Source organism: Chlamydomonas reinhardtii, chromosome 1, assembly GCF_000002595.2.
Source record: "Chlamydomonas reinhardtii strain CC-503 cw92 mt+ chromosome 1, whole genome shotgun sequence".
Lineage (NCBI taxonomy): Eukaryota > Viridiplantae > Chlorophyta > Chlorophyceae > Chlamydomonadales > Chlamydomonadaceae > Chlamydomonas > Chlamydomonas reinhardtii.
The window spans coordinates 6,853,178-6,878,437 of NC_057004.1; the positions used below are offsets into that span (position 1 = coordinate 6,853,178).

The 25,260-nt window shown below is 63.0% G+C and overlaps 5 protein-coding genes across 5 annotated transcripts; 1 reads left to right on the forward strand and 4 right to left on the reverse strand.

The window, feature by feature from the left end:
* Positions 1-191: 191 nt before the first annotated feature.
* Positions 192-1,775, reverse strand: CHLRE_01g049500v5 (uncharacterized protein). The gene is made up of 2 exons (XM_001690184.2): positions 1,284-1,775; positions 192-1,096 (listed from the first exon to the last, which is right to left on the reverse strand). The coding sequence occupies exons 1-2, from the start codon at positions 1,718-1,720 to the stop codon at positions 1,072-1,074; spliced, it is 462 nt and encodes a 153-aa protein (XP_001690236.1). The 5' UTR covers positions 1,721-1,775; the 3' UTR covers positions 192-1,071.
* Positions 1,776-1,821: 46 nt separating this feature from the next.
* CHLRE_01g049550v5 (uncharacterized protein) lies at positions 1,822-4,977 on the reverse strand. Its single transcript, XM_043058940.1, has 8 exons — positions 4,911-4,977; positions 4,780-4,853; positions 4,557-4,705; positions 4,194-4,313; positions 3,058-4,010; positions 2,689-2,859; positions 2,440-2,556; positions 1,822-2,263 (listed from the first exon to the last, which is right to left on the reverse strand). The coding sequence occupies exons 1-8, from the start codon at positions 4,953-4,955 to the stop codon at positions 2,174-2,176; spliced, it is 1,719 nt and encodes a 572-aa protein (XP_042928854.1). The 5' UTR covers positions 4,956-4,977; the 3' UTR covers positions 1,822-2,173.
* Positions 4,978-5,031: 54 nt separating this feature from the next.
* On the reverse strand, positions 5,032-7,787 carry CHLRE_01g049600v5 (uncharacterized protein). The gene is made up of 3 exons (XM_001690185.2): positions 7,402-7,787; positions 6,508-7,269; positions 5,032-6,230 (listed from the first exon to the last, which is right to left on the reverse strand). The coding sequence occupies exons 1-3, from the start codon at positions 7,674-7,676 to the stop codon at positions 6,101-6,103; spliced, it is 1,167 nt and encodes a 388-aa protein (XP_001690237.2). The 5' UTR covers positions 7,677-7,787; the 3' UTR covers positions 5,032-6,100.
* Positions 7,788-9,428: 1,641 nt separating this feature from the next.
* CHLRE_01g049650v5 (uncharacterized protein) lies at positions 9,429-19,687 on the reverse strand. The gene is made up of 12 exons (XM_043058941.1): positions 19,530-19,687; positions 19,430-19,464; positions 19,053-19,158; positions 18,828-18,956; positions 18,451-18,709; positions 18,018-18,335; positions 17,772-17,897; positions 17,578-17,650; positions 16,554-17,482; positions 16,126-16,402; positions 14,493-15,909; positions 9,429-14,363 (listed from the first exon to the last, which is right to left on the reverse strand). Exons 1-12 carry the CDS (start codon positions 19,556-19,558, stop codon positions 10,292-10,294), a joined length of 7,770 nt encoding a protein of 2,589 aa, XP_042928855.1. The 5' UTR covers positions 19,559-19,687; the 3' UTR covers positions 9,429-10,291.
* Positions 19,688-20,117: 430 nt separating this feature from the next.
* Positions 20,118-25,111, forward strand: CHLRE_01g049750v5 (uncharacterized protein). The gene is made up of 4 exons (XM_001689703.2): positions 20,118-20,725; positions 21,242-21,427; positions 22,875-22,995; positions 24,193-25,111. The coding sequence occupies exons 1-4, from the start codon at positions 20,501-20,503 to the stop codon at positions 24,543-24,545; spliced, it is 885 nt and encodes a 294-aa protein (XP_001689755.1). The 5' UTR covers positions 20,118-20,500; the 3' UTR covers positions 24,546-25,111.
* The last annotated feature ends 149 nt before the right edge of the window (positions 25,112-25,260 follow it).

A 25,260-nucleotide genomic window follows, 5' to 3' on the forward strand; every position in this document is an offset into this window, starting at 1 on the left:
TGTAACACGCTGAATACGGCGATACGCTCGCACACCAGCACCAGTACGCTGGGAAAGTACGTGTCCGCCCCCTGGGGGCCTGATCGCACAGCTGCGCACAGCGAGACGATGACAAGCACCCCCCCACAATAATGACGAGTGTTGCGGAACTAATGCGTACGCAGACCAGAGCGGAAGGCGGAGTGGGCTTGCAGGCGGCACGAGATTAGGCAGTCCCCCCCCCCCCCCCACACACACATGCACGCACGCGCACAGACGCACGCGCACACACACAAACTGTGAAACCAAGCACGTCCGTTGCTTTGCCACCCGTCCCGTCGCGCCCCAATCCCAGTTCTCCTCAATCAGCAAGGCCAGGGCTGGAAGAGTGCAGATGAAACAGGGCCCGCGGCATTTGTGTGCCGTGTGCCCAGGGCTCCGGTGACACATGGACAACCTCAGCAGAAGCAAACGGAGCAGATAGCTATCCTTGGCGGGCTGGGCGGTGCATGCGCGGAACGAACCTCTCAGGCCCCCACTCACGCACCCTCGCTGCATAAGCATCTTGTCAACAGACGGCGTTGGAACCCCATACGCCTGCCTCTTCACGGCTCCGTCTTTGCTACCCTGACGTTTTCCCCAACCTTCGCCGTCAACCAGGCTCACGTAATATTACAAGATGGCTACGCCACCGCCGGTTTGCCGGACGCCACGTCCGACACATACGGACCTACAACTCCACAGAGCATCTGCTCGTGTCCCAAGCCGCCACATACCTACTGCGCTACAGTTCTCACGTTACCAAGCATCTATCTGAAAAGTCTTGTCGGTCGGCGGCCGATAGGCAGCATCCAGGTCCCGAGGTGCCACGTTGCAGCACCACCAAGCCGGCACGCCCGGCGGCACGCACCCACGGCGCACACCCTCCCCACCGGCGCCTTCCCCAAACGTCACCGCATTCCAACATCGGATATATCCTACCTACGTCTGGTTGAACTATCTCTACTCACAATCACACAGGTCACAGGTCAGATGTTAAGCTGTAACGTCCCTGAGGGACCGCTGCTCTCCTGTCCAGAGCTCCATACCAGATTACGAGATCCACTTCTTCACGTACCTGCAATAGAGCAGAACCGACGGGGTTAGCATGCAAGAAAACTAGTTGTGTTGGCCATCACCGACACCTCGACAGTCATCGTGGCGGCACAGCGGCCACAGCCCAGCAACCCGAAAACCCCAACATTCGCTAGCGCATTAATCAGTGCTTCCCAGCGCGCGCTTTCGCGGCCCCATGCGCAACTCACTCGGTCAGGAACTGACGGGGGCTGATGGCCTCCACCACGATAGGCATGAACGAGTGGTTCGCGCCGCAGAGCTCAGAGCACTGGCCGTAGAAGACGCCCTCACGGTTGATGGACATCCAGACCTGGTTCAGGCGACCCGGCACCGCGTCCATCTTCACGCCCAGAGCAGGCACAGCCCAGCTGTGCAGCACATCCGAGGCGGTCACCAGCAGACGGATGAGGGTGTTGGTGGGCAGCACGAGGCGCTCGTCCACCTCCAGAACGCGCAGCTGGCCCGGCTGCACCTCCGTGAGCATGTAGCTGTCGAAATTGTAGGAGATAGGCACCGACGCGGGCACCTTGGACAGCAGGGCATTCTTAATGCGGTCCTTGAGCTCAGCACGGAACGAGGGGTCCGCCTTGAGCTTCTCCTTCAGCTGGTCCTTGCTCTCAGACATTTTTACGCTCCGGGACGGCCCGTTCTAGCTGAAGATGTATGCTAATGCCTTTTGTGGAACACTACAAGGCTCAAACTGTTGCATTTGGGCGTGTTGAAGAAAACTGCAATGTGTACCGGCCCGATTACGGGTCCCCGCGCGTCACCGACTGTGCGAGAAAAATGCACAACGTGCAACTTAATGTAAGATACCACCAGAAGCTTACACCTGGCATGCCGTCGCACTGCACCTAAACAAAACGGCCGCAACTCCCTCCATCCACCATGGTGGTCACCTTTTGAGACCCCCTGCCTGGTGCGCACCCTCGTTGCCCTCCGCCTCGTCAAGTCCGCCAACCCCTCATTCTGCGTTGCCAGGCAACCATCGCGAGCAGTCACGCTTGCGCGTACCTGCTATGTACATTCAAAACGTCGTGCAAGACCACCTCCTGTCCCTCCCCACTCTCGCCACCCCCTACTCCTTCATCTCCTCCTGAAGCTTGAGGACCACTGCCTCGAAGGCGCGGTTCTTGCCCGCAGCTAGCTGGAACAGCGCCGCGTTGAGCTGCGAGAAGCGAGCAGCAGCAGAGACACGTGGGAGGGGAACAAGGGTAAGGAACCAATCCATGTCATACACCACAATCAACATGCATGCACACCATGCCGTAAATGCCAGAACTATGAAACAGGCAGAACCACAGGTATTCGCAGCCGCATTGCGCTGGCCGGATGCCAACCTACCGCGGGCGGCGAGTTGCCGTCGGGGCTCCATGCGGCGGTGAAGGCCACGCTCTTCTGCTTGTCGCTCACCACCAGCTTCATGGTCTTGTTGAAGTACGCTTGGTACAGGCAGCGGCCCTGTCGCAAGGAGGAGGGCGTAGCACTTAACTGTTGTCCGGCAGGCCCGTACCATTTACGATACACGCGTGGCATTGTTCAAGGTATGCCCAACGCGTGGGTGTTGTAACGGTGATGGCACGCCGCACTTACCGACTCGGTGAAGAGCGCGATGTAAGGCTTGGCACCTTCCGTTTTGGCCTTGCGCACCGAGAGCATGCCGATGCCCTTGGACTCCCAGCTCGTCACCTTGCCTTCAGCATTCTTCATCGGCACCTGCAGCCGCGCCTTCTCCTTGAACAGGAGCTCCACATTGTCGTCCACCTGCAGTTTTGCACGTGGAATATGGTACTGGTCATCCGACCTTCTGTCTGTGGACATCCACCCCCACCAGCCTCACATCGCGACTAAGGACAACCCCTCAAATTCAAGACGGTACCCCGCCCTGCGACCTGCCATGGCAACCCGAACCCAGCGCCCCCAGGCCCCACCCTAAGCCCCTTAAGTACCGCTCGCCCCTACCTTGAGGCTGGGCTCCTTCGCGCACTCGTCCTGCGGCTCCGGCTCCGCATCGCCGTCGTCGTCGCCGTCACCACCGCCACCAGCCGCCGCACCGCCAGCCGGCGCGGCCCCAAAATTGAACGCCGGCGCCGCGCCCGCTGCAGCGCCACCAAAGGAGAACGCCGGTGCGGAGCCCGCTGCCGCTGCGCTGCCGGGCGGCGCCAGGAATCCGAACGCCGGCGCCGGGCCTTTGTTGCTGCTTTCCCCATCCTTGCCCTTGCCCTTGTCGGCTGCCGCTGCGCCGAAGGTGAAGGCAGGCGTAATGCTGGTGGTGGCGGCGGCCGAGCTGCTGCTGCCGCCAAAGATAGACCCCGCCAGAGCGGCCGAGCCGGCGGCGGCGGCACTGCTGCTGCTGCTGCCGCCAGCCGCAGGCGCGCCAAACGAGAAGGCAGCCGGGGCAGAGACGGAGGCAGGGGCAGTGCCCGCGTCAGCTGGCTTGCTAGCTGCCGCGGCAGCCCCAAAGGAGAACAGCGACTTGGGCGCGGCGTCGCCAGTGGCCCCCGTGGTCACGGGGGCCGGCGCACCGAAGCCGGCGGCACCGAAGCCGCCGATACCCGAGGTGCCCGCGGGAGCGCCAAAAGAAAACCCGGGCCCGCCACCACCCTCCTTTTCCTTCTCCTTGCCCGATCCCGCTGCATTGGCAGCTGCGGCGCCGAAGCTGAAGGCAGCTTTTGCAGCGACCTCCTTGCCCTTATCTGCATCAGCGCCGGCGCCCGCCCCGGTGGCGGTCGATGTGGTCGGCGCGCCGAACGAGAAGCCGCCGGTGGTGGTGGTTGTGGCGGTGGGGGCGGCGGCGGGCGCAGCGGCAGTTGGCGCAGGGGCACCGAACAGCGACGGTGCGGAGGCGGTCGGCGCGATCGATGATGTGCCAGATGGCGAGGAGGAGGCAGCGCCGGTTCCAGAAAAGCCCCCGGCTGCGGTGGGCAGGGAGAGCAGGTCAGGACCGTATGTGATGGTCATGATGCATAGTTTCTGCCCTCCGTTCCTGCGTGCTTCTCTGCTGGGACCGTCTATAAGTATCAGCCCTAACCAGTAGAACCTGCCTAATCAGGCATGAACTGGCCTGCTAACCGCCGCATCGCTCCCCGGCAGCCTACCAGGCGCAGGCGACTTGCTGGCAGCCGCGGTTGTTGCTGGCCCGCTGAACAAGCCGCTGGCCGCGGCTGCACCAAACGTCGCCGGGGCCTTGGCGAGCGCCTCAGTCGCCTTGTCGGCGTCTGCAAAGCCACGAAGGTCATGGTCATTGTCGCCACACGCCAAGACCACCAGCTGCGGGTTCCCGAGCGCTGCTGCCGCACTGCAAAGGGCCCGACCGCACAACAAGGCCGCGCCGGTCGTCCTCTATTCCAGGCCCTTGGCCAACCAGCCCTGCCTGTGTGAACGTTTGCCTCTACGCTCCTACCCTTGGCATGCCCCCCCCCTGTCTCATGGGCCAGCTGAGGCTTTCGCGCGGCGCGCACCTGCTCCGGCCTGCCTCAGTCCCGCCATACCCTCCGGAGAGAGGAGGTCCGAACAGCTTTCGAGAATCTTGGCGGCGTGCACGATGTAGTCCTTAACGCCCTCGATCCAGAATTTGTGAGGGTTGGTGCTCGCATTGACGGCAACCCAGCTGCAAGGAAGCGTGAATCCGTTGGCGCGCGAACGTTTGGAGGGTATGCGTCCACTGACAAGCTGCACACGCACCTGGCAAATTGGCTGTTTAGGCCGCTTAATTGGCTCGCCAGCTGCTCGCGAAGCTCGCCACCGCCTCGGCGCTCCTGCATTGAAAGCCGCCTGAGCTTGCGTGCCTTGCTGAAAGCTTGCAACTGTTTTACCTTGCCAGATCCACCAATTTCGTCTTCGTGTCGCCGTTTAGACATTGCTTTCGTGCCCAAAACAAGGTGCCAAGCAGGCAAGCAACTGAAGGAAATGCCGTCTGTCACCGTAAAGCCATGTAATTTATGGTTGATAACGATGTGTTGCCAGAATGCCAGAGCGGCGAATGCCATTGGACGGCCGTGTCAGGCTCATTCCCGCCTTGGCCCCTCCACGGCTCCACCACGCGCAAGTGCGCCCGCGCCGGCTTGCACCTGCACGCACCCGCCGCAACAGTCGCTGTGTCGATCATGCATCCCACGTGACATCCGCGCGAACTCAAAAGGAATTCTGGTAATAGTCCAAGTTGGAGCATCAAGTACATGGTGCTCACAAACGCCGGCATACCGTACGCGCCCTGTAGACCCTCGAGCCAATACACAATTGGCCCCAGTCAGGTGAGGTTCTTCAGCCAATAGGTAATTGGATCATACGCAGAATTACTAGCCACATACCACACCAACACACCAACACACACACTTGCGAACCGACCACCACGCCCTTAACGCGCCTGTGATGTCAGGCTTCCTCCCACAGTCCGAGAGCTCACAGCGAAGATGACACGAAGGTCTGAGGCCGCAAGCGTCTACCTCATCTCCCGGACATAGCCGGGGTCGGTTCGTACAGGCACGGGCGCCATGCGTCCAGTCACACACGTCCCGCCGCCCAGCACAAGCACAGCCCAAACAGCAGGAAATCCTCTAGCCACAACACTCCTCCCTGCTGCGGCCTACCACATACTGTGCTGTGCAATGCTTGCCAGCAAAGACCGCTAACAAGACACCGGCCGGCCTCAACCTGCGCGCCGGCGCCGCTTGTTGGGCGACGCCGCGCTGTCTTCCTCCACGTGGCCTAGCTCGCCCCCTCCGCTACGCACATGCACGCCGCAACTGCTGGGCCCAGGGCCGCTGCCGCCGGACCCAGGGCCGCTACCGCTGCTGCTGCTCCTAGTGAGGCCAGGCCCTCCACCACCACCTTCGCCCCCCCTGAATCGCTGCGCTTAGGAGCTCAGCCCAAAAACGGTATACCGATCGTCAGAATCGCCCACATCCGTGCTCGCAAACCTATCCCCTCTAAACAACGGCCGGCTACATGGCTGGGCCTCTGCCACGCCACGCCACCCACCACGCCACCGCCGCCACTGCGCGCCCTACAGGTTGCCATCAAACACATCCTTGTACTGCCGTGTAATGACCGCCAGCTTGTAGGTGAAGAAGCCAACCAGGATGGGCAGCAGCTCCAGCGTCACGCCCAGCTGCTCCGCGTACAGCTGGTTCCATCTGCAAGCCACATGCCGGTACGGTGAAGCCATGGGGTCATATGCACATGGGGTAAGTATGGCAGTCGGTGCACCGGCACCGCCAGGAAGGTTGGCGGGTGAGGCATGTCCACTGCAAGCATACATCTCTCCTTTTGGGTCTTGGCTTGATAGGGATTGGGAGGCATCACCGTATCCCTCGACACTTTCCCTCTTTGGCTATCAGTACGCAGCCCGGCCCACGCAAGGCACGCAACCAGCACCGCCACAGCCACCCGCGCCCCCACAAACACACGCACCGGTTGTAGCCCAGGCCCAGGATGATGGGGATGAGCAGGCGCGGCTGCGAGGCGACGCTGTTGACGCCGCTGGCCAGCCCGCCCTCGCCGCCCACCGAGTCCACCGACTTGCTCAGCAGGCGCAGGTAGGCGAAGCCGCCCAGCGCCCCCACCAGGTACGAGAACGCCACATCCTTAGTGTAGGTCGTGTAAGTCATGGCGAAGCCTGCGGCCGTGAAGGCCAGCGTCCAGAGCTGCTGCTCGACTTTGAGCGCGTCGTAGCGAATGCGCTCCTCTTCCGCCAGCCGGGCCTTCTCGGCGTCCAGCGCCGGCACCTCCACAATCACCGCCGTGCGCGCAGAGGAGCGGCTGGTGCGGCTGAGCTTGGCCGACTCCTTGCGCGTGAACATTGCGGCTGTGGCCACCTTGCCGGAGGGTGCGGCGGCGGGGGGCGGTTTGCGGGCGGCGGCGGAGCTACCGCCGGCCTTGCCGCCGTTCCCTGCACCCAGCTGGACCTGGCGTGCCAGTGCCTCCTTAAGCTCAGCCTCCTCCTGCCGCTTGCGAGCCAGCACGTCGCTCAGGTCCACATCCATGCGGTCGAGCTCAGCCAGTCGGCTGAAGCTGAGGAAGCCCGTGGTGGGCTCCTTAGGCCGGTTCTTGGCCTCCTCCTGCTTGCGCCGTAGCGACTCCTCGCGCTCCAACGCCGTCTGCCAGTCCGTGTTCCAGATGAACTCGGGCTTGTAGCGCCCCCCCTTCTTGGCAGGGTCAAACTTCTCACCCGCGCTGCAGGGCCAATTCGAGGTGGAAGGGAAGGAGTGGGGTCAGCAGCGAAGCGGAGCACGTTAGTACCGGGAGCAGCGTGTGCACCGACAGCGGGGCCCCCAAACGCTCCTATCGGCTAAGCCGGCTGCTCACCGCGAGTATACCTCCGCCTTCGTGTCCGCAATAGAGAAGTATCCGATTTTCGGCAACTTCAGGTTGGGATTCGGCGCGCCGCTGGTGCTAGCCTCGCTATCGCTTGCACTGCCTGATTCATAGGTCCCAGATACGTTGTCGGAGTCCGAATTCCCAGCATGTGTGCGTGTCCGAGTGCGGGCGGTCGCATGGCAAGGCACAGGCCGGCCGGCTGGCCGTCCAAGCCTGTATGATGACAATTTCAGTGTTGACTGGGGATTCAGCATAGTCTGCATTTTGGGTTGTCGTGGCAAGCAGCAACCGTGGCGAAGTGAGGTGTGTTGCGGAGCTGGTTTGCGTGTTCGAGGCTGACAGTCTGGGCTGGGCCAATGCTCAACTGGTTTAGGAAGTTCCGTTATTTTTCATAGACAATACATTATCCAGCGAGACTCTCCATGCATGCCCGATACCCGCATTTGGTGCCTCCCTCCAGGGGGGCGGGGGTGTGTGATGGGACAGTGGCAAGGCAGGTTGGTAAAGTCCCTTAGGGCGCAGCTAATTCCCATACCCAACAAATGGCAAACAGTTGGCAGAGGCAGGGCAAGAGTGCGCGGCTGGTCTAACGCCGGAGTTACTGTACCGACGAGTTGCTGGCTGGCTGGAAGTTTGCTGACGCGCATTCCTCACGCTCCGGGCGCCCGGCCAGGCGATAGCACCACACAGACACACCGCAACGCCACACTCGCGAGGCAGAGCCGCATCGCACCTGCAGGAAGGTGACCAGCGTCCACGGATGAGCACGAGAGGCAGCCGCAGAGAAAATGCAAACAGAGTGCAGCAAAGCAATGGCCGGGCGACAGTGTGACAAGCAGGGGCACAAACAGGGCGAGGCAAGGCAGAAGAGGGCGCCCGAATGTACGGATGAGTGGCGGGCGAGTCGAATGCAATTGCGAGACGAACACAACCGGAGTGTGAGGAAGCGCCGCGGGTTGGAATTGGGAATGTCGTGGCTGATGTTCGGTGCAGAGCTGTGTCGCGCGCCCTAAGGACCGAGTGCGGTTAGCGGAAATGTTTGCTGTCGTCGCGCGCTGGAGCTGGTGCTGGCGTGTCGCGTTTTGAGTAGGGGGGGCGGGGGTAGAAAGCTCAGGTTCTTACCCCATGCTCAAAATTACAGAGCTTTAGGAGAGCATTACGCACGTACTTGTAGTTTTTTCAGGAGGGGGGTCTGGTGAGGAAGTTCTGGGCGGCCAAAGTTGGGGGGGGGCGGTCCTCTTCCCAGGGGGTCCGCCGGGTTTCGGGAGCCCATCCCACTGGCGGATTTCGGGAAGCGCCCCACAAGCAGAACTGGGGGCCAAACGCAGCAGTACGAGGCTCATATGTGCACGTTATGCCATAATAAACACAAAGAAAGCGTGGGAGGGCTAAGTTGCGCGTCCGGGCGTGGACATGTCGGGACATGTCTCCACATTCAACACATGCGCACTGACACGGCTGGGCTCTGAAGCGCTGGTGCGCATGAGTTCACGTCTAACAAGACTGCCGATGCACATTGTCCATTCGTCACGCGGCAGAGAGTTGAGCGCGGGGTGGGCTGGGTCGAGGGGATTTCCTGGATAGGATCCTGCCCGTGACCGAAGTCTCAGAACAGGATCGCCGATGGCACGGAGTCATAGTGATCGTCAAGAAGAGTCGATTGACACCACTTTGGTATACAACGGAGGGGTTTTAACCCCTGAACAACAAGGTTTTGTCCGTGGGGGGTCGGTCGTCCCCTCAAGGGGGTCCCGGGATTTCGTTGCATGGGGTCTGGCACCTTGTTTCCTACCCCCCCCCCCCCCCCCATGCCTCCCTGGCCCCCCCACCCTCTGCGCGGCACAGTCCCCCTGGCCAGCTTGCCCTCTTGTTTAGGTCACTCTGTTAGTCCGGTTGGAACCTCTCCATCAAGTTAGGAACTTTGTGGTGCTTGCATTCCTTTGTTACGGCACATGGCCTGGTGCTGGTGGCGTGTTGCTGCTGGGATGCCGGGCGTCGGCCCTCGCATGGGCCCAATAATTTGACGTTTACAGGCATTCACAATATACAGTGCCCTCCACGGGTGCGACATGCCCCCACAGTATTAGGGCCATCCGTGGCTCTCGCCAACGCGGCGTCCCCACACGCCGAAGCAATGTGTTGAGTTTGCGCCTAGGACAGACGACCACTCAGGACGGTGTATCTCAACGTTTGCAGGAGCCGTGCAATCCGACTGCTGCCACTATCGGCATTAGCCAATCCTGTTGCGTCCCCGGAGCGTCTAGCCTACACCAAGTACGGCCAGGCTGCGGATCCTGGCTCATCGTGAACTGGAATGAAACGGTCACAGGCATCGCAGCCCCTGCACTTCCAGACATAATCTGCCCCGCTTGGCGTCGCACAGCACACCAGCATAACCTCCCGAACGCCGCGTATTTGCACCATGTGAGGGCTTGGCATTGAATCCACCGTAATCTTCTGGGAACATCGCCATAGGCAGGCAATGCATCCACAGCGTAGCATCACCATGGTACTTGGAAGTGCGGCACACACCATGCTGATGAAGTACAGTTCATACTGCTGCCACGTCGCACAAACGCGTGGCCAAAGCGTTGCCCAGGTGCTGGTGCTGCCTGGTGACATGGCTACTGCTTGCCAGCACAGCTAGTGTTCGCCTTCCTGATCCGGGCACCTCTGTTCCTGATCGCTGCATTCCTGCATGCCCCTCTCCCAAGCTATCAAGCTGCTACAGCGATGACTGAACTGCAGTTCACGCCTTGGCATCACGAAGCCTTGCACCTGCGAAACGCTACTTGCCCCTTATGAAACCACCTGCAATATGTCTAACGTCATCCCTGATATACTGTTATCTAATCTTCGTGTAAAGTCACAGCCCTCCTCAGCTTTGCGCAGGCGGCACTTGGTCCTCAGGAGCCCCGCCGCCAGAAAATAGCCGCGTTGCCCAGTGCACGAAGCCGGGCGGGTACGCCGGTGGCGGTATGATCTCTACCTCATCCCCCTCCCCTCCATTGGAGCTGCGGCCACGCCTGTTGAGGACAGGTGACGCTCCACCGTCCTTTGGTGACTTCAACGGCGATCCCACGCCGCCCAGGCTCAGGCCACTGGCACCTGCATTAGATGCATCGGCGGTGCGCGATGAGCTACCCAGCTGCTGCACCGCCGCGGTGTGCACCGGCGCGGGGCTGGGGCCTCCGACCGGTGGCCCCAATGAAGGCCGCACCGTAAGCTCTGCCACGCTTGGCGATCCAACGGCTGGCAGGGGCTGCAGATGCAGGCCACCCATGGGGGAGTTCGGAGTGGACGAGCCGCGGCCGCTACCCCAGCTGGTTGCTCCGCCTGCGCTCAGCTGACGCGGCGGCGCAGGAGGAACCGGCCCCAGCAGCTGCTGCAGGCCTGCAGGCTGCGGAGATTGGTGGTGTGCAGCTGCCATGGGCGCTGCACCATGCGTAACATCTGCACTAGTTGTCGTCTGGGGGCTGTCTGCGTTTGACATGCTGCCAGTGGTGAGCGCTGCTGCCACCTGCGCGACGGTGCCGGGAGCGGGCCCTGCGCCATCTGCGTCTCGCGCCATGTGGTGCGCAGCGCTTTCGCGGGCGCTGTGCGGCGTGGAAGTCGCCGCTGCGCTGGTGGCTGAGGGGAGCCACGTGCCGCTGCCCTCGCGGTGCGCACCGTGCGAACCTAGCGTCTGGAGCTGTCGCTCTTGCGAGTCGCGGTTGCCAAAGGAACTACGAAGTGCTTGCAATCGCTCGGCGACCGAGGGCATCGGTCCGGGGACATCGACAACGCCAGACGCAGTAGCAGCAGCCATCAAGGCCGTCCGTGGCGCAAGCGCTGGCGTCGGCAATGCGTTGGAAGAATGCGACGCTGACAAGACCGGGCTGAGCGTCGTTGAGCCGCGTGGGTGAGTAATGTGGCTGCGAGATACGGCCCCGGGTGTTGCTGTGGGGCTATGCGCCTGCGCCGCCTCAAGAGCTGCAATGCGCTCGCGGACCGATCTGGGCGTCTGGCGGGGAGAAGGGGTCCCTTGCTGCTGCTGCTGCTGGCCTTTCTGCGGCGTGCCCTGCTGGGACTGGCCCGGCGTGCACGGCTCTGGCGTTAGGGTGGGCGGTAGCAGGGGCCTGTACCCGATATCCCCATCCCCATGCAGCGCCGCCGCAGCGCCCACATGCGGCGCTGGTGGGAACCCCAGCGGCGGTGGTACAGCTGCTATATCGACGTGATCTGCTGCACCCGGCGGGGCGCCGCCGTGCGTGGAGTGGTCCGGCTCCACCGGCTCCGCCGCATCCAGCTCGGAATCGCTCTCCAGCACCAGAACGGTGCTGTTCTCGTCCAGATCTGAATGACTGGGCGGAACGTGCGTGAAGTGTGCCAACACGGTACTGGCTGACGGGGCCGCGCAAGGAACGGCTCCAGCTCGAGTCTCAAGAACGCCAGGAGCAGCGCTGTCGGTCGCAGGCCCCACCCCTGTCGCTGGCGCCGAAGCGGCCCCAGGCGAGGCCTGAACCGAGTCGGTGTGCGCGGCAGTGGCGTGGGAGGCCACGCGTCCGCCATGCAAGTTCACTGCTGCCAGGTCACCTGGTGTGAGGTTGCAGCTGCCACACAACACACTCTCGCCCACGCTGAGGTTGTGGGCCTGGTGCGCGCCGGCGATGCCCAGCAACGACTCACGCGTCAAGCTGATGGATGGAGCGCCGGTGCCAGCGCTTGGTACAGGCCCGAAGTGCATTCCGCCGCCAAGTCCCCGTGGTGACGCCTGCGCGCGTGACTGAGCATGCCCGGCCGACTGCGGGTTGAAGTCCATTGCGTTCGGTCCTGCTATGATGCCTTCAGCCGCACGCCGTGACGCCGCCGACGGCGGTTGTTCAGGCCTCTGACTGGACCCCAGGCCGACGGAGCCTGAAGCGTTCAGCGGCGGGGCTAGCGTGGGAGGTGAGCTGAGCAGAACTGGCGATCCCACCGCCACTATGTCCAGGGCACCGTGCGCTGCAGCACCGCTGCCGGTCGGTGACAGGATCAGGCTGTCTGTAGCAGCGCCCGAGCCGCCATCCCCCCGCAGCAAGCCAGGTGCTGGCGTGATGGCAGCCGCCGCCGCGGCAATGCCCGTAGCGCTTGCAAAGCTGCCGCTATCCGTCACTGCTGAGGTAGGCTCACCCGTCGTTACCTCACCGGCCGCCCCCTGCACCGCCGCTGCAACTCCATCCGCAGCCTGCCCCCGGGCGTCACCTGCCGCCACCAACAGGGCCGGCGCATACATCACACCATCCGCCTCCGCACCGGCGCGAGAGAGCGCCCGGCGGAACGCCCGCGGCGGTGTGCTATCTGCGGTGGCTGCTGCGCCCGGTGAAGGCAGGTCACCCGGCGACGACGTGGACGTCATCGGGGGCCGGCGGCCCCGAGGCGTGCCGCCGTCCGTGCCACCAGACCCCGGGTCGCGCGCGGGACGGTCCGTCGCGGATGCCGCCGCCGCAGACATGGGTGTCACTGCCAAACTGACGGCCCGGGGCTGGCCGCCGTTGGGTGTACTTCCGGGCGTGCCCCGTGCCCTGCTGATCCGCAGCATGGCGTTCAGGTCCGCAAGGTTGCCTGGGCCCAGAATGCTGCGCACCGGCCCTCCAGGCGTCAGCTGCGGACCGAACATGTCGTCTCCGGAGTCGTCACCAGCGCTGCCCACCTGCCAGCCATTTGCAGCGCTGCTGCCCAGGTCCCCATCTTCACCCGGCAGAAGTGCTGCCACTGCCGCCGGGGTGGCTGGTGAGCTCCCCACATCATGAGTTGCGGCGTGCCCACCCACGCTGTCACTGACGTCTCCAGCAGCGACGCGCACACTTGGCGCGCCTGTCTTGCCCGATGGCATGCCCAAAAGGCTCGGCCGCCTAGGCGTCTGCCCGCGCACAGCTGCCAAGTACGGTGATGCGGCAGGCGACGGCAGGGCCCGCAGCGAATCGGATGAAGTTGCTGCCGCGGTGCTGCTGCCAGCATGTGCGCCTGCACTGGGCGGCGTCCCGCCAACTGCCACAACCGTCGACCCCGCCAGGGCATGGATGCTGATGCGCCGGTTGCTCGGCGTCATAGAGCGCGGACTCGGGCTGGGGACTGCTGCGGCTGTAGCAAGCAAGTTCAGGTCCGCGGCCGCCGCACTCGGCGAGTCGGGCGGAATCAGTGTCAGCCGCGGCCGCGACCCAGAAGTCGATGGCTGCACGGAACCGCCGAAGGCCGAGACACGTACAGCAGCCGTAGAAGCCCCTGCAGCTGACGCCGCGGAGGGCGAAGGGGTCGCACCCGGGTAACGCGGTGGCCGACACGGCGACAGCGCCGCTGGGGTGCCTGACTGACGGCTGGGGCTGGGAAGGACGCTGTCATCTGGCGTGCCGCTAGCCGCTGCCGCTGCGGCCGCCGCAGCGGCCGCCAGGCTGAGGGACCGCTCAGTGCTCCGAGGCGTGGCCAGCGCCCGCGCAGTCGGTGTGCCAGCGACCACGGGGCTCCTGGGTCCGATTGCTCCAGCAGCCTCCGAGCTGAACCCAGAGTTCTTCACCGCTTCCGCGACCACCATCAGTGACTCGTCTGGAGCCGCCAGCTGCTTCGAGGAACCGAACCTGCGCTTGATGTGCGCCGCCCCCTCAAGCCCCAGCCCCAGCCCCAGTGCTGCCGCTGCCGCCGCCTCTGCGCCGCCCTCGGCCTGGTTTGCGGGCTGGGCGTCCACCTCGGCACCGCCAGGGTCCCTGCCGTTGGCAGACATCTGCCGCCGCGGGGCACGGTTTGCAGTCACAACCCGAAACTGCTGGAAGTCGGACATCAGACTTCGATACTGCGTTGACAGTGTGACACCGCCGTGGCCAGCGCCGGAGCGGCCACGAGCTCGCAAGGAAGCTGCTGCGGTGAGCGGCCCCATGCCTTCCATGCCACCCACGTCGTCATCCACGCCCTCCATGCCCTCCATCTCCGCAATGGGCCTACAGACGTGGGCAAACCGCAGCAACACAGCCACTGAGAGTGTTAAACCGCTTCATCTTAAGTCCGATGGCGTATGCCGGGCCACACTCTGTACCGCTGTGACGAGCATGCCGCATGCCCGCTCCTACCTGGGCAAAGCGCTGCGCGACCGCCGGGTCACGGCCAGCCAAAAGGCACGCCGCTCGCGCAGCATGGGTGAGGGCGACCGCATTCCGTTTGAAGACCGCGAGCCCCCGCCACTGCCCCCAAGCTTAGCGTCCAGCAGCGGCGCCGTGCCAGGGCTCAGTGATGGGTGCTGCTGCCGATGCCCCTGCCCCGACCCTGCCCCTGCATCCATGCCAGCTCCAGAGGCACCGGCGGCCACCGACTGAGCCCCCGCCGCCCCACTCATCTCCGCGCCGCCCTCACTGCCGCCGACTTCGTACTGTGCCGAGCTGCCGTACCGCATGCTTGCACGCACCGTGGGTTGGCCCACCTGAGCGATGGACACGCGGCCCCGCTTACCGCTGCTGTTGCCGCTGCCGACGCTGGCTAGGCGCGGCGTAGTAGAGGCGGACATCGTCAGCCCGGAAGGATTGGCAGCTACGGTGCTGATGCCGGCGATGCTGGGCGATACCAATCGCCGACGTGGTGCGCTTGCTGCTGCCACGGCCAAGCCTGGAGCGGCCACGGCCGCAGCCGTGGCTCCGGCAGGAGCCCCGCGAGCGGAGTTCGGCGGCGTCTGACCGGCCGAGGCGCTCGCTGGTCCGGTAGCAGCTGCTGCCGACGACCCTGTTGGAGATGTGCGTGGCTGCGAGGTGGGCGTCATGCCAGGCGGAGTCGGGATTCCAGACCGCCGCTTCACCGTTGGTGTTCCGCGGCTCTGCATCACAACCGCCAGCGCGGCCTTTGCTGAGAGGCCGCCACCCGTAGGGCTGAGGGTAGTGCGCTGGGGCGTGATGTGCGTTGGGGAAGTGGCAGTCATTGCCGCGGCTGCCTCTGCCATTGCCGCTGCTTGTGCTGTTGGTGCTGTTGATGCGGGTGGCGGCGTCCGCGGGCTTTGCGTCGCCGTTAGCGAAGGGTCCGAAGGTGGAGCCGATGCAGCAACAATTGCTGGCTGTGGCTCCTGCCCTGCAGTCGCGCTCGCAGGCATAACAACTATGGCAGCTGAAATCGCGGAGCTCTTGATAGGTGTGACCGTATCCGCAGCGGGCTGTTCAAGCACTGCAGGTTGTGCGTCGGCGTTGGCCGCGGCACCAGGGGCGCTCGCCTGCGCAAATACTGCTAAGGGGAGGGCTGAACTTGCAGCTGCTACCCCCGCTGGCGAGGCGGAGGGGGACGCTACAGCCTCTGCGGCTGCCAGGGCATGCGCCTGCATGAGCTCCTCATCAGCTGAGTCCAGATGCCCTGACTCCACCGCCGCCGCCAGCACCTCCGCCGGCAAGCCACTGGTTGCTGGTTGGGTGACGTTGGGGGCGTCGGCAGCGGAGGCTGCAGCTGGTAGCGCAAGTGGCACGGTCGCCGCGGCTGAAAGCGCTGCAGGCGCTGGTGGCACGGCGGGCGCAGCTGCGTACCATATTGAGGCGGGAAGTGTCAGACAAAAGCAGATGTGCACACGCAGGGTTCGCGCTCGTGTTACTAACGGCAACGGATGCAGCCCCGTGATGCAGCCCCCCTTCTCGCGTCGCAGCCTAGTTTGGGTTGGAACACTTCAGTTCTTCCCCTTTGCGCCTTCTTAATCCCGCACCACTACCCTCTAGGCCAACAGCGCAATGGACCTACCGCTTGCCGGTGATATCACGGGGCTCTTGATGGCCTCTGGTGTAGCTGCTGCGGTGGTCCGGGGCGACAGCGCTACTGCTGCCGGCCCATGTGCAGACGGGATGCCGGAAGGGCTGCGTGTGTAAGCTGCCGTGCGTCCAGTCGGCGCCGCCGTGCCGGGGGATGCACTCGCCGCGCCAACCACCATGGGCAGCACAGGGAACCCGGGCTCCTGCTTGCCGGCAGACGATGGAGGGCTGGGTGGGGGACCCCACTTGCCGGCCAACACGGAGAAACCCTGTATCTCGGGCAGCGAGCAGACGCAAGGAGTAAAAGGAATACTTCGCGCAATGGAGCAAATCGTGTGACGGCACCGCACGCGCAGTTGCGAAGGAGAACTCTTTACAGCATCTACCCGTCCCTGGCCATGCCACCACAGCACCGCTTACCTTGGACCGTCGTACATCGGGCGGCGCCGCACGCGCTGTGACAGACGCCAGCCGCTGCCGCGTGCCGCACACCGTTGGGCTGACCATGCCCACTGCCCCGCCTGAGCCTGCTCCGCCAGGGCTGTCAGCTACCAGAGACGCTGCCATGCTGCCCCGGTACATCATGGAGACCGAACCCCTCAGCCTGGCAGTGTTGGGAGCTGAGGCAGGGCCAGTGGGGATGCCGCTGTTGGAGATGCTGCGGGACCGGCCGTACGCGGGCGTCGAGCCCGGGCTCGCCACGGCAACGCTGGCGCCGGGCGACGTCGAGGGCAGTGCCGAGACCGGGCTGAGAATCGGGCTGCCCACCGCAGGTCCAGGGCTTCCCATGCTATCGCCGCCGGGGGAGGCAGTGGTGGCAGTGCCACTGAGTCTGCCGCCGACCACGGGAATGCCGGGCGGTGGGACGGGGAATGAGTCATCCTCCTCACCGCCCACCGCCTGCTCGGAGCCCGCGCCTCCCGCCACTAGCACCTCCAATGGCATTGGCCTCGCACGTATCCGCCCCGATACCGCAGCTCCTGTGGACGAGCCCACAGCCGACACTAGGCCCCCACCCAGGCCAATGCGTGAGCCAGACGCGTGGGCTGGCGAGGCACCAGCGAAGCTGGACGAGGTCCGCGTGCTCATGGAAGGCAACCCAGCCTCCCCGTTCGGCGGCGCCTGGCGCACAGTCTGCATAGTCGACGCCCGCGCCATAGCTGCCTGCTTGGACGGCGTGCAGGTGAATCCGGGCCCGTACGTTGCGGGCCCTCCGTTTATGGAGGAGCGCAGGCTCACGGAGGAGCGGATGCTGGGCGTGCCAGCCGGGTCCCAGGCCGCCGACATGCGCGCCGAGTCGGATGAGCTGACGCGCCGCACGCGCCGGTTGGCGCCGTCGCGGCTTGCGCCTGCTGACCAAGGGTGAAACAGTGCATTCATGCATCATGCCAGCCACGATGAGCGAGCGCTACTGCGCTCATGCAAGTACAGCAATCGCACGCACCGTGCTGAAGTAGCCTGAGCAGCTGGATGGTGCCGGCGTCGTCCGCGCCGTTCAGGCAGGCCAGCAGCAGCGCCTGTTGGGGGCACACCGTCCGTCGGAAGGCGCTGATTGATGCAGCCACAAGCCCCAGCCTTTGCTTGCATTAACCGCGAATTAAGACGCCTTCGGTGTACGCACAGCACGCGAGGCCTTACCTGGTCCAGGGAGCCTTCCAGCAGCCGAGTGAGCTTGCTCTCACGCAGCATGAGGGCCTCCCGCCGCTGCATGGCACCCAGTACTCGCCCCAGCGCAAGAAGGCCCTTCTTTACAGCCGAAGCCTCCTGCAACCGGGTGAAAGACGCACGTCAGCATTGTCTGCGTTTGCTTATCCGAATGGTGCATAGGCCTTGCACGCAGCTGGCCCGCCTTATGGGGCTTTGAAACCGGTACGCACTCCGCACCTTTGCCGGCAGCAGCGGGCAGGAGCTGCATGTGTCCACCAGCGTGAGTGTGCACACCGGCCCAGTGCCCGCTCCGATTCCGTTCAGGCTGACCACGCCGCTGTTAATGGTGGGCAATAGACCCGGCGTGGCCCGTGGCGGCGCACTGTACGGCCGGCGCGACATGGAGCCCGCTGTCGTGAGCATGCCGGGACCCACGTTTGACCCAGTGAGTGTGCCGTCGTTGGAGACCCGCCACCGGAGCTGCAGCACCAGGTGCGTCCGGCTGCTGCTGTGCCGCGTGGACGTCACGAAGGCTTGCCGGTAGGCCACCGCGCGCTGCACGCAGCAACCCAATACACGTTAAGATGAAACACATAACCGACATCCTTGGATACAATGCGACGATATTCATCTCTACCGCCTGCCTCCATGGCGCAGCACACCAACGCACCTTGGTGATCGACAGCGCCTCCGCAAGGCTGCGCGCTACCTCCAGCGTGACTGGCTTGCGCTTTGCCGCCGCTACTGCGATGGGGCTCCGCGTGGCGCCCGGTGATGCCACCTGACCAGTCGCTGCCCCTGGCACGCGGCCCATGGCGGCCCCCGCCTTGGGGTCCAGCAGGTCCATCACGTCCTCGCCTTGCACCTCCACACACGTGATCTCGATGGCCGCGCCGTGCCCCAGCTGCTCATACAGCTGCTGCAGGCACCTGTGCATTCAAGAAGCACGAGAATCCAGGTGGGTCAGGTTGAGAGAGGATGCACATGCAGGAACAGCGCGATGCCGTAATCGGGGCCCGGGCAGTACGGTACGCCGCCGCAACCCACCTGAGTATTACGCCAGCGTTCGCGTTGGCCGCATTGGGCGAAAGCGTGAGCTGCTGAGGCTCCAGCGAGCCCAGCGTGTACGATTTGCCACTGCCCCAGCCGCCGTAGGTGACGATGGAGGCGCTCAATCTGCAGGCAAGGCAAATGGCTATAGCAGGCCCACCCACGAAAATTCTGTCCGCCCATGCAACTAAGCCGATACGTGCAACAAGTAGCCCGGCCTACCCGGTGAGCACGCAACGCTCCACGAAGGGCCTGACCACTTCTTGGTACAGCTCATCCTGAGAGAAGCCCCTTGATGGGGGTGCGTTCACGTCCTGCTCACGGCCCTCTATGTCGAGGGAGGCAGCACAAACCACACAGGTAGGGGAGCTGTGCGGTCACCGCTTGGCGCTTGCACACCCGCCAGCTATCAGTCCCTCTACAACCATTCTGTGTGTGTGGCATATCTTTACAAATGACTGGAACCAAGGCGCGTGCGCTGAAGATCGAACCAGGACAGGGCTAATGCCCCAGGTTTTCTGGGCCAGACTTCACCGCAGCCGGTATTGGTACGGCTTGAGGATAAACAGCCCATTGACATAAGCTTCTTTTGCACTCACCAGTTTGCCAAGCTCCTCCGGCGTCGCCCAGTCGTCTGCGGGCACATTGTAAGCAAATTAAGTCCAGTCTCACAAATTAGACTGGATAGCGGGCACGCACCGAGCGACGAAGGCGACTTTAGCGGCCATTCTAAAGCTCTGCTCACGCCCTGAGCCACATCCATCTATAACATTAATAGAAGTGCTACAAGCTAAGAGTTAAAGCGCGTTATTCAAGCCATCGTCGCATTCTGTTCTGGAAGAAGGCCGACGAAAGTCCTGAGGCACACATGTCACGCGGCCCTCGTGAGCTACAAAAAGGGAGGTGTTGGTAGGTGCACTGACGGCGGTCAAGCTGGACTGGACGGGATTGCCAGCCGGATTGCCAAATTCGACACGATGGGCCTGTGACACGCCGGTTGCCGTCACGCTCGCCACCCCTGCGGCCTGCGCGCAGCGCTCTTCCATGAATTGCAGCACAGTAGCGCTCCTGGATGTCGTATGTGGGCACGCTTAGGCAGGCAGGTCTGAGCGCACGTTGTGTGGCACTTGCACTTGCAGTTGCATCAGGTTCACAGGTTGCACCCCCTCGCCGCCGCAGGGCTGCATGCAGGGGTGTTGGCCGTATGCGGTGCTGAGCTCCATGGGTGTTGCACTGATGTGTATACCACGACACCGTTCCTGTATACGATTTACAGTTATAGAGCTATCTTATGATTTTGGCCACGAGCGGTTTTCTTCTAGAACGTAGAAGACTCAGGTCGGCGCTTGAACCCAGTAGGAGCTGGGGTCCCTGTAGATAGCTCAATCTGGCACACCAAATGTTACCCAGTTGAAGTCATTCTGCAGATGAATTTACGTCTAGACTGCACAGCGTGGGCGAGCACCAGCCATGCACGCAGGCTCGCCCCAGTTGCCAGAAGGCAATACTCCTGGCCGCCGTGCTTATTGGTTGCTCACAGTGCAAGGCAAATACAGGATGGGGCAGAAGCGGGCGTGCCCGGCGCCGATGCGCAAGTGTCTTCGGCACGGTCTTCGGCAGCACCGCCGGCGCCATCGCCATCGCCGAACCCGGCGGCATCGGGGCCAGCCATGGCCGTCGGGCCAGAGGACGACAGCTTTGCGCGGGCCTGGAAGCCGCCCCCAGGGGAGCCGCCGCTATGGTTTGTGGAGAAGTTCGAGGAGCGGCGGAAAGAGGAGGCGCAGCGGAAGGTTGAGGACCCTGCCTTCGTCACGACCCTGGACAAAGTGTCGCAGGATCGGGACGGGAAGGGCGGCGACAATCCGGCCGTGGCGTTTATAAAGGGCATGCTACAGGTGAGGTTCAAATGCTCAACCTACCGTGTGTGTTTTCCGCGCTCTCGAAGCCCCCCCAGGATTGCCCCTGTCCGTGCCTGCCTGCCTGCCTGCCTGCCTGCCTGCCTGCCTGCGTCTGCAAAAAGTACCATACTGGCGCAAACCGTGAGCGCGACGTATTATCAATTGATATTCCCATGGCGGGCCGTGTGTGTACGAACCGACCCCGGCTATGTCCGGGAGATGAGGCAGACGCTTGCGGCCTCGAGCCATGCGAGGGGGACCACATATCTTGTCCGCGCTACGGGATGGCATGAGCCCTAGGGCGCTGGGTACGGGAAATGATGCCAGCTAGCATGACCAAAAAGCATGGCAACACCGATGTGTAATCCGTTAGTGTCCTAGACCCGAACCTGTTTGACCCGTTGCGCCTTTTAGTCTCGCGCCGCCTGGCCTGCGTCATCAAACCCAACCGGTTTCCTGGGGTAAACCTCCACGCGATCACGTCCCACGTGCGCCCACACAAATGCCCCCCAGGTGGTGCAGCTGCTGGTGGTTCTGTCGCTGCTGCTGCTGTTCCCAGCGGCCATGCACGACGGAGGACTGTCGGCAGTGGCGCGGCCCTGGACCACCTTCGCCTTCTACCTGGCGTTCTTTGGTCTCGGAACCATCGCGCGCATGGTCAAGCACGGCAGGCTGGTCCCGCGCAGCGCCGACAAACAGGTGCTGCTCTCCAAAGGGATAGGGTTGGCGACAAAGGAATTGGGTGTCTACAAAGGATTTGGGTTGTCGACCGAGGGACTGGGTTGCGTTTACGTGTACGTGTGTGTGTGTGTGTGTGTGGGGGGGGGGGGGGTTGTACATACCAGCCCAAACTAAACCAAACCCAATGCAACAGAGCGAGGAGGAGAGCGTGGCCTATGCTTGACAATAGTCCCCATCCCCGAAATGCACCGAGTCCCCAGTTTCCCAGCAAACCATCCCGCAAACCGGTATGCGGTCTTGCGCATGTGGTCGGTGCTGACGGTAGCCGTCTTCGAAGTTGCCACCCAGGTTCAAACACACGTACGCACGTTCTAACTAGCAATGCAGACTAGGCACACGTTTAATACCCACCTAGAAGACATCAAGGGAGCCCGGGCGCCGAGGAGGAGGCCAGCGCCAGGGCGGGACGTTCGCATGTGCAAAAAGGGAAAAGGCAAACGGTGTGAGCGAAAAGCGCGCGAGCGAAAAGGCAGCAGTATTCTAAGTGCACGAGCCTGGGTGGCAAGAGAGAGAGGGAAACAGTCAGCGGGCAACAATATAGAGGCCAGCACGCATCGGCATGGGGCCACACGAGGGCCAGGGGGGTTGTAAATACCAGCCCAAAGTAAACCAAAACCAGGGGTACAGGGACAAGGGGAGGGGGCGGTTAGGGAAGAGGCACGGTGCGGGCCGCGGACGGCTCCCCATGGCCCTGCCAATCCGGGTGCCCTCACGCAGGTGAGGGCATCCGGAGCCTGTAGGCGCTAGGGAGAGCGGGACGGGACGGGGTAATATGGGCATAGGCACACAGAGGGAGGAGACAACAGCAACCCGAGACACACGGCAGAGCCTGGGTGGCGGAGACGGGTCTTGATGTAGGGTCTGGTAGAAGAGCTTGAGGCCGGTTGCGTGCCGTCGCAGACGCCACTCCAACCCCCCCGAGTCGCACGAGCGAAAAAGGCAACAGGATCCTACAAGCACGAGCCTGGGTGGCAAGAGAGAGGAAGAATACAGTCAGCGGGCAACAAGATAGAGGCAAGCACGCATCGGCATGGGGCAACACGAGGGCCAGGTAGGGCCGACCAGGTACCAGGCACGCACATGCTCAGTTGCAACACGAGGGCCAGAGGGGGGGGGGTTACGGGGACAGGAGGGGTTGTAGATACCAGCCCAAACGAAACGAACCTAACGGGGGGTTAGTAATCCAATCCCAAAGAAAGCATGGCCCAGGGAGGCTGTATGCCCGAGCCCAACAAAGAAGTCCGGGGGGCAGGGAGCGGGCTGCGCGCGGGCGCGGAAGAAGCCTACGCAACGTTCTGGTCCGGCCAACCCTAGTTTTTGTTGCAACACAGGTACGTATCAAGTTGCAAATTCACGCCCATTCGTACGCTCCTGCTCACACGCACACGCGCACTTGGTCATGCAGGTGGCGAGCTGGGCTGGGCGTCTTGCCTTCGTGGCCTTTGTTGTGGTTGTGCCGCTGCTGCACTGGGCGGCCATGTATCGCTACGTGGGACTCAGCCTCTACACCTCCACGCTACCTGCAGGTAGGGAATTCGTGGCAAAGAGATGGGGCATAACAGCCCTGTGCACGGGTATGTTGCTGTTGCACCTGTTTGGAACCTCCATTTACAGTTACAGTGTATCGTGTCCTTGCAAGCCGGGCGGGGCAATGGATACGCGTGGGACTCCTAGCTACGTGGGAGTATGCTCTCCCGATGCGCTAAAAGAACGCTGATTTACTCAGCAGTTTCTCTAGGGTCCTTGCCACGGGTCCTTGCTGTCAAAGCAAGCACGCATAGAGTGCTGTGATAGTCCAAGACTACCTTCATAATTGGAACGTATTGCCGTATTCATCCTCTACAGCCCCGGGCACGCCACACGCTCGGCATGGACGTGCCTCCCGTGCGCGGCCTCGGGGCCTGTTCACCTCTAGGTCACAGCACCCCAGGCGAAAGCGCATCATAGTTTTATGCAGGTCCTCAGGAATGCACGCACCACGATGTGCTGGCCATGTCTTGCCCCTGTGCCTCCAGTGCGTGGTAGTATCGAACCCGCTTGACACCGCTGCCCTCGTGTGTGCGTGGGCCTGCGTGCCTCTGCAGCGGCTGCCTCCCACGCCGCCTCCAGGTTTTGCTTGTATTTCCCTGTTGTGCCATTCTCCGGCACTTTCAGCCTAGAATGATAATCAACTGCCGCATCTGGGGGGATGCTCTCAGGCGCCTGCAGGCCCATGCTTTGCAAGAACTGTATCACATGCTTCGCTCAGCATTCCTCTCCTTCCATTGCTAGTGCCAAGTCAGCTCTCATTATTAACCAACCCATTCCACAATCGTACTACTAGGCTAGCCCAATGCAACTGCATCGGCCGCTGGGCTGGCTCCCGGTATAGGCAGGTCATGTTTGGATTCTTTGCGGTCACCACCCTCCGCATGAAAGCCCTTTGCTCCTCGGCCATAGGATTACGCATTGCGTTTTCAAAGGTCAACACGAATTTCTCCGGGCTCCAGACTCGAGCACCATAGGAGTACACCGGCCTAATCATGCTGTTGTGTAAGTCCATAAGGAGCTCCGTACCTGAATGGCGCGCCTCACTTGCTCCCCCCTTCACACAGCCCAGCCGCCCGGCACGCATACACGCGCGCTTCCCTTCATAATTCTCACGCACGCCGCCCCTCCGTTACCTCCTCCCACCCCTTGTCCACTTCCCCCCTCCCATTGTGCTCTGCACCCCTCACGCACAGGCACCACGCTGTACGACGTTGCGGGCGGGCTGGGCATGGCCGCGGCCACGGCGCTCAATGCACTTGCTAGCCGCGAACTGGGCCCCGCCTATGACCGCGTGGCGGTGCCGCCGGTGCTAGTCACCAGCGGCCCCTACCGCTGGATGCAACACCCCATCTACGCATCCTACATACTGCTGTTCTTCTCATACGGCATGTGGCTGCACTCCGCAACCGCGGCGTGTGCGTTGCTGCTGGCGTGCGGCCTGTACTACCGCGGCCGCACGGCCCTGGAAGGGAAGGTGCTGGAGGGGGCGTTCGGGACCTACTACCGCGACTACGTCGCGCGCACCAAATGTTGGCTGATCCTTTAAGCGAGCGAGTAACTGTTGGTTAATCAACGTTTTGGGGCCTGGCGGCGGCAGTGGCGGCGCACGGCCTCGCGGCGGCGGCGGCGGCAGCGGCAGTGACGCAGGATTTAGCATTGGCGGCGTGCATGTGCGTGGCAGACAGGGCAGACAAGGCCACGTGGAGGAGGAAAGCGCGGCGCCGCCTAAGAAGCGGCGCCAGCAGTGCGCAGGGCGAGGCCCGGCCGGTGTCTGGTTCGCAGTCTTTGCTGGCGAGCATAACTAACATGGCACGGTGTGTGGTAGGCCGAAGCAGTGAGGATTGTTGTGGCTAGAGGATTTACTGCTGTTTGGTTCATTTCTGGCTGTGCTTGTGCTTGGCAGCGGGACGTGGCTGGGCGCATGGCGGGCCCTGCCTGTATGGCTGTTTACTTAGTGTGTTGCCTGCTGTGCTTGTGCTTGACAGCGACAGATTGCCTGTCCAAAGCGACCCCGGCTACAGATAGGAGCAAGGCAACTGGAGCGGGTAGAGACGACACGTATGCAGTTCCCTCCACCAGGTGCGACACGTGTACGTGTAAGATGAGAATCATGTGCTCATGTGGTGTACGGCCTACGACCAGTTGCGTTTGGGTAGCGCAGGGGGGGGGTACGAACTAAACCTCCAGACCCCATGTCCCAAAACCTCCCGACCCCCCCTCCGGACCGACCGACCGACCCCACCACCGTGCAACCCCTCAAA

Bases quoted from the DNA above. Each gene is read 5' to 3' on its own strand.
- CHLRE_01g049500v5 (XM_001690184.2), bottom strand. From the start codon at position 1,720: ATGTCTGAGAGCAAGGACCAGCTGAAGGAGAAGCTCAAGGCGGACCCC. The intron at 1,097-1,283 runs GTGAGTTGCGCA...GCTCTATTGCAG, and splicing joins CCCCGTCAGTTCCTGACCGA to GTACGTGAAGAAGTGGATCT.
- CHLRE_01g049550v5 (XM_043058940.1), bottom strand. From the start codon at position 4,955: ATGTCTAAACGGCGACACGAAGACGAAATTGGTGGATCTGGCAAG. The intron at 4,706-4,779 runs GTGCGTGTGCAG...GCTTCCTTGCAG, and splicing joins CTAAACAGCCAATTTGCCAG to CTGGGTTGCCGTCAATGCGA. The intron at 2,557-2,688 runs GTAAGTGCGGCG...TCCTTGCGACAG, and splicing joins TCGCGCTCTTCACCGAGTCG to GGCCGCTGCCTGTACCAAGC.
- CHLRE_01g049600v5 (XM_001690185.2), bottom strand. From the start codon at position 7,676: ATGCAGACTATGCTGAATCCCCAGTCAACACTGAAATTGTCATCATAC. The intron at 7,270-7,401 runs GTGAGCAGCCGG...TTGGCCCTGCAG, and splicing joins AAGGCGGAGGTATACTCGCG to CGCGGGTGAGAAGTTTGACC. The intron at 6,231-6,507 runs GTGCGTGTGTTT...TGTGGCTTGCAG, and splicing joins CTGGGCCTGGGCTACAACCG to ATGGAACCAGCTGTACGCGG.
- CHLRE_01g049650v5 (XM_043058941.1), bottom strand. From the start codon at position 19,558: ATGGCCGCTAAAGTCGCCTTCGTCGCTCG. The intron at 19,465-19,529 runs GTGCGTGCCCGC...ATGTGCCCGCAG, and splicing joins AAAGTCGCCTTCGTCGCTCG to ACGACTGGGCGACGCCGGAG. The intron at 19,159-19,429 runs GTGAGTGCAAAA...CCCTCGACATAG, and splicing joins CGGAGGAGCTTGGCAAACTG to AGGGCCGTGAGCAGGACGTG.
- CHLRE_01g049750v5 (XM_001689703.2), top strand. From the start codon at position 20,501: ATGGCCGTCGGGCCAGAGGACGACAGCTTTGCGCGGGCCTGGAAGCCG. The intron at 20,726-21,241 runs GTGAGGTTCAAA...AATGCCCCCCAG, and splicing joins TTATAAAGGGCATGCTACAG to GTGGTGCAGCTGCTGGTGGT. The intron at 22,996-24,192 runs GTAGGGAATTCG...CCTCACGCACAG, and splicing joins CACCTCCACGCTACCTGCAG to GCACCACGCTGTACGACGTT.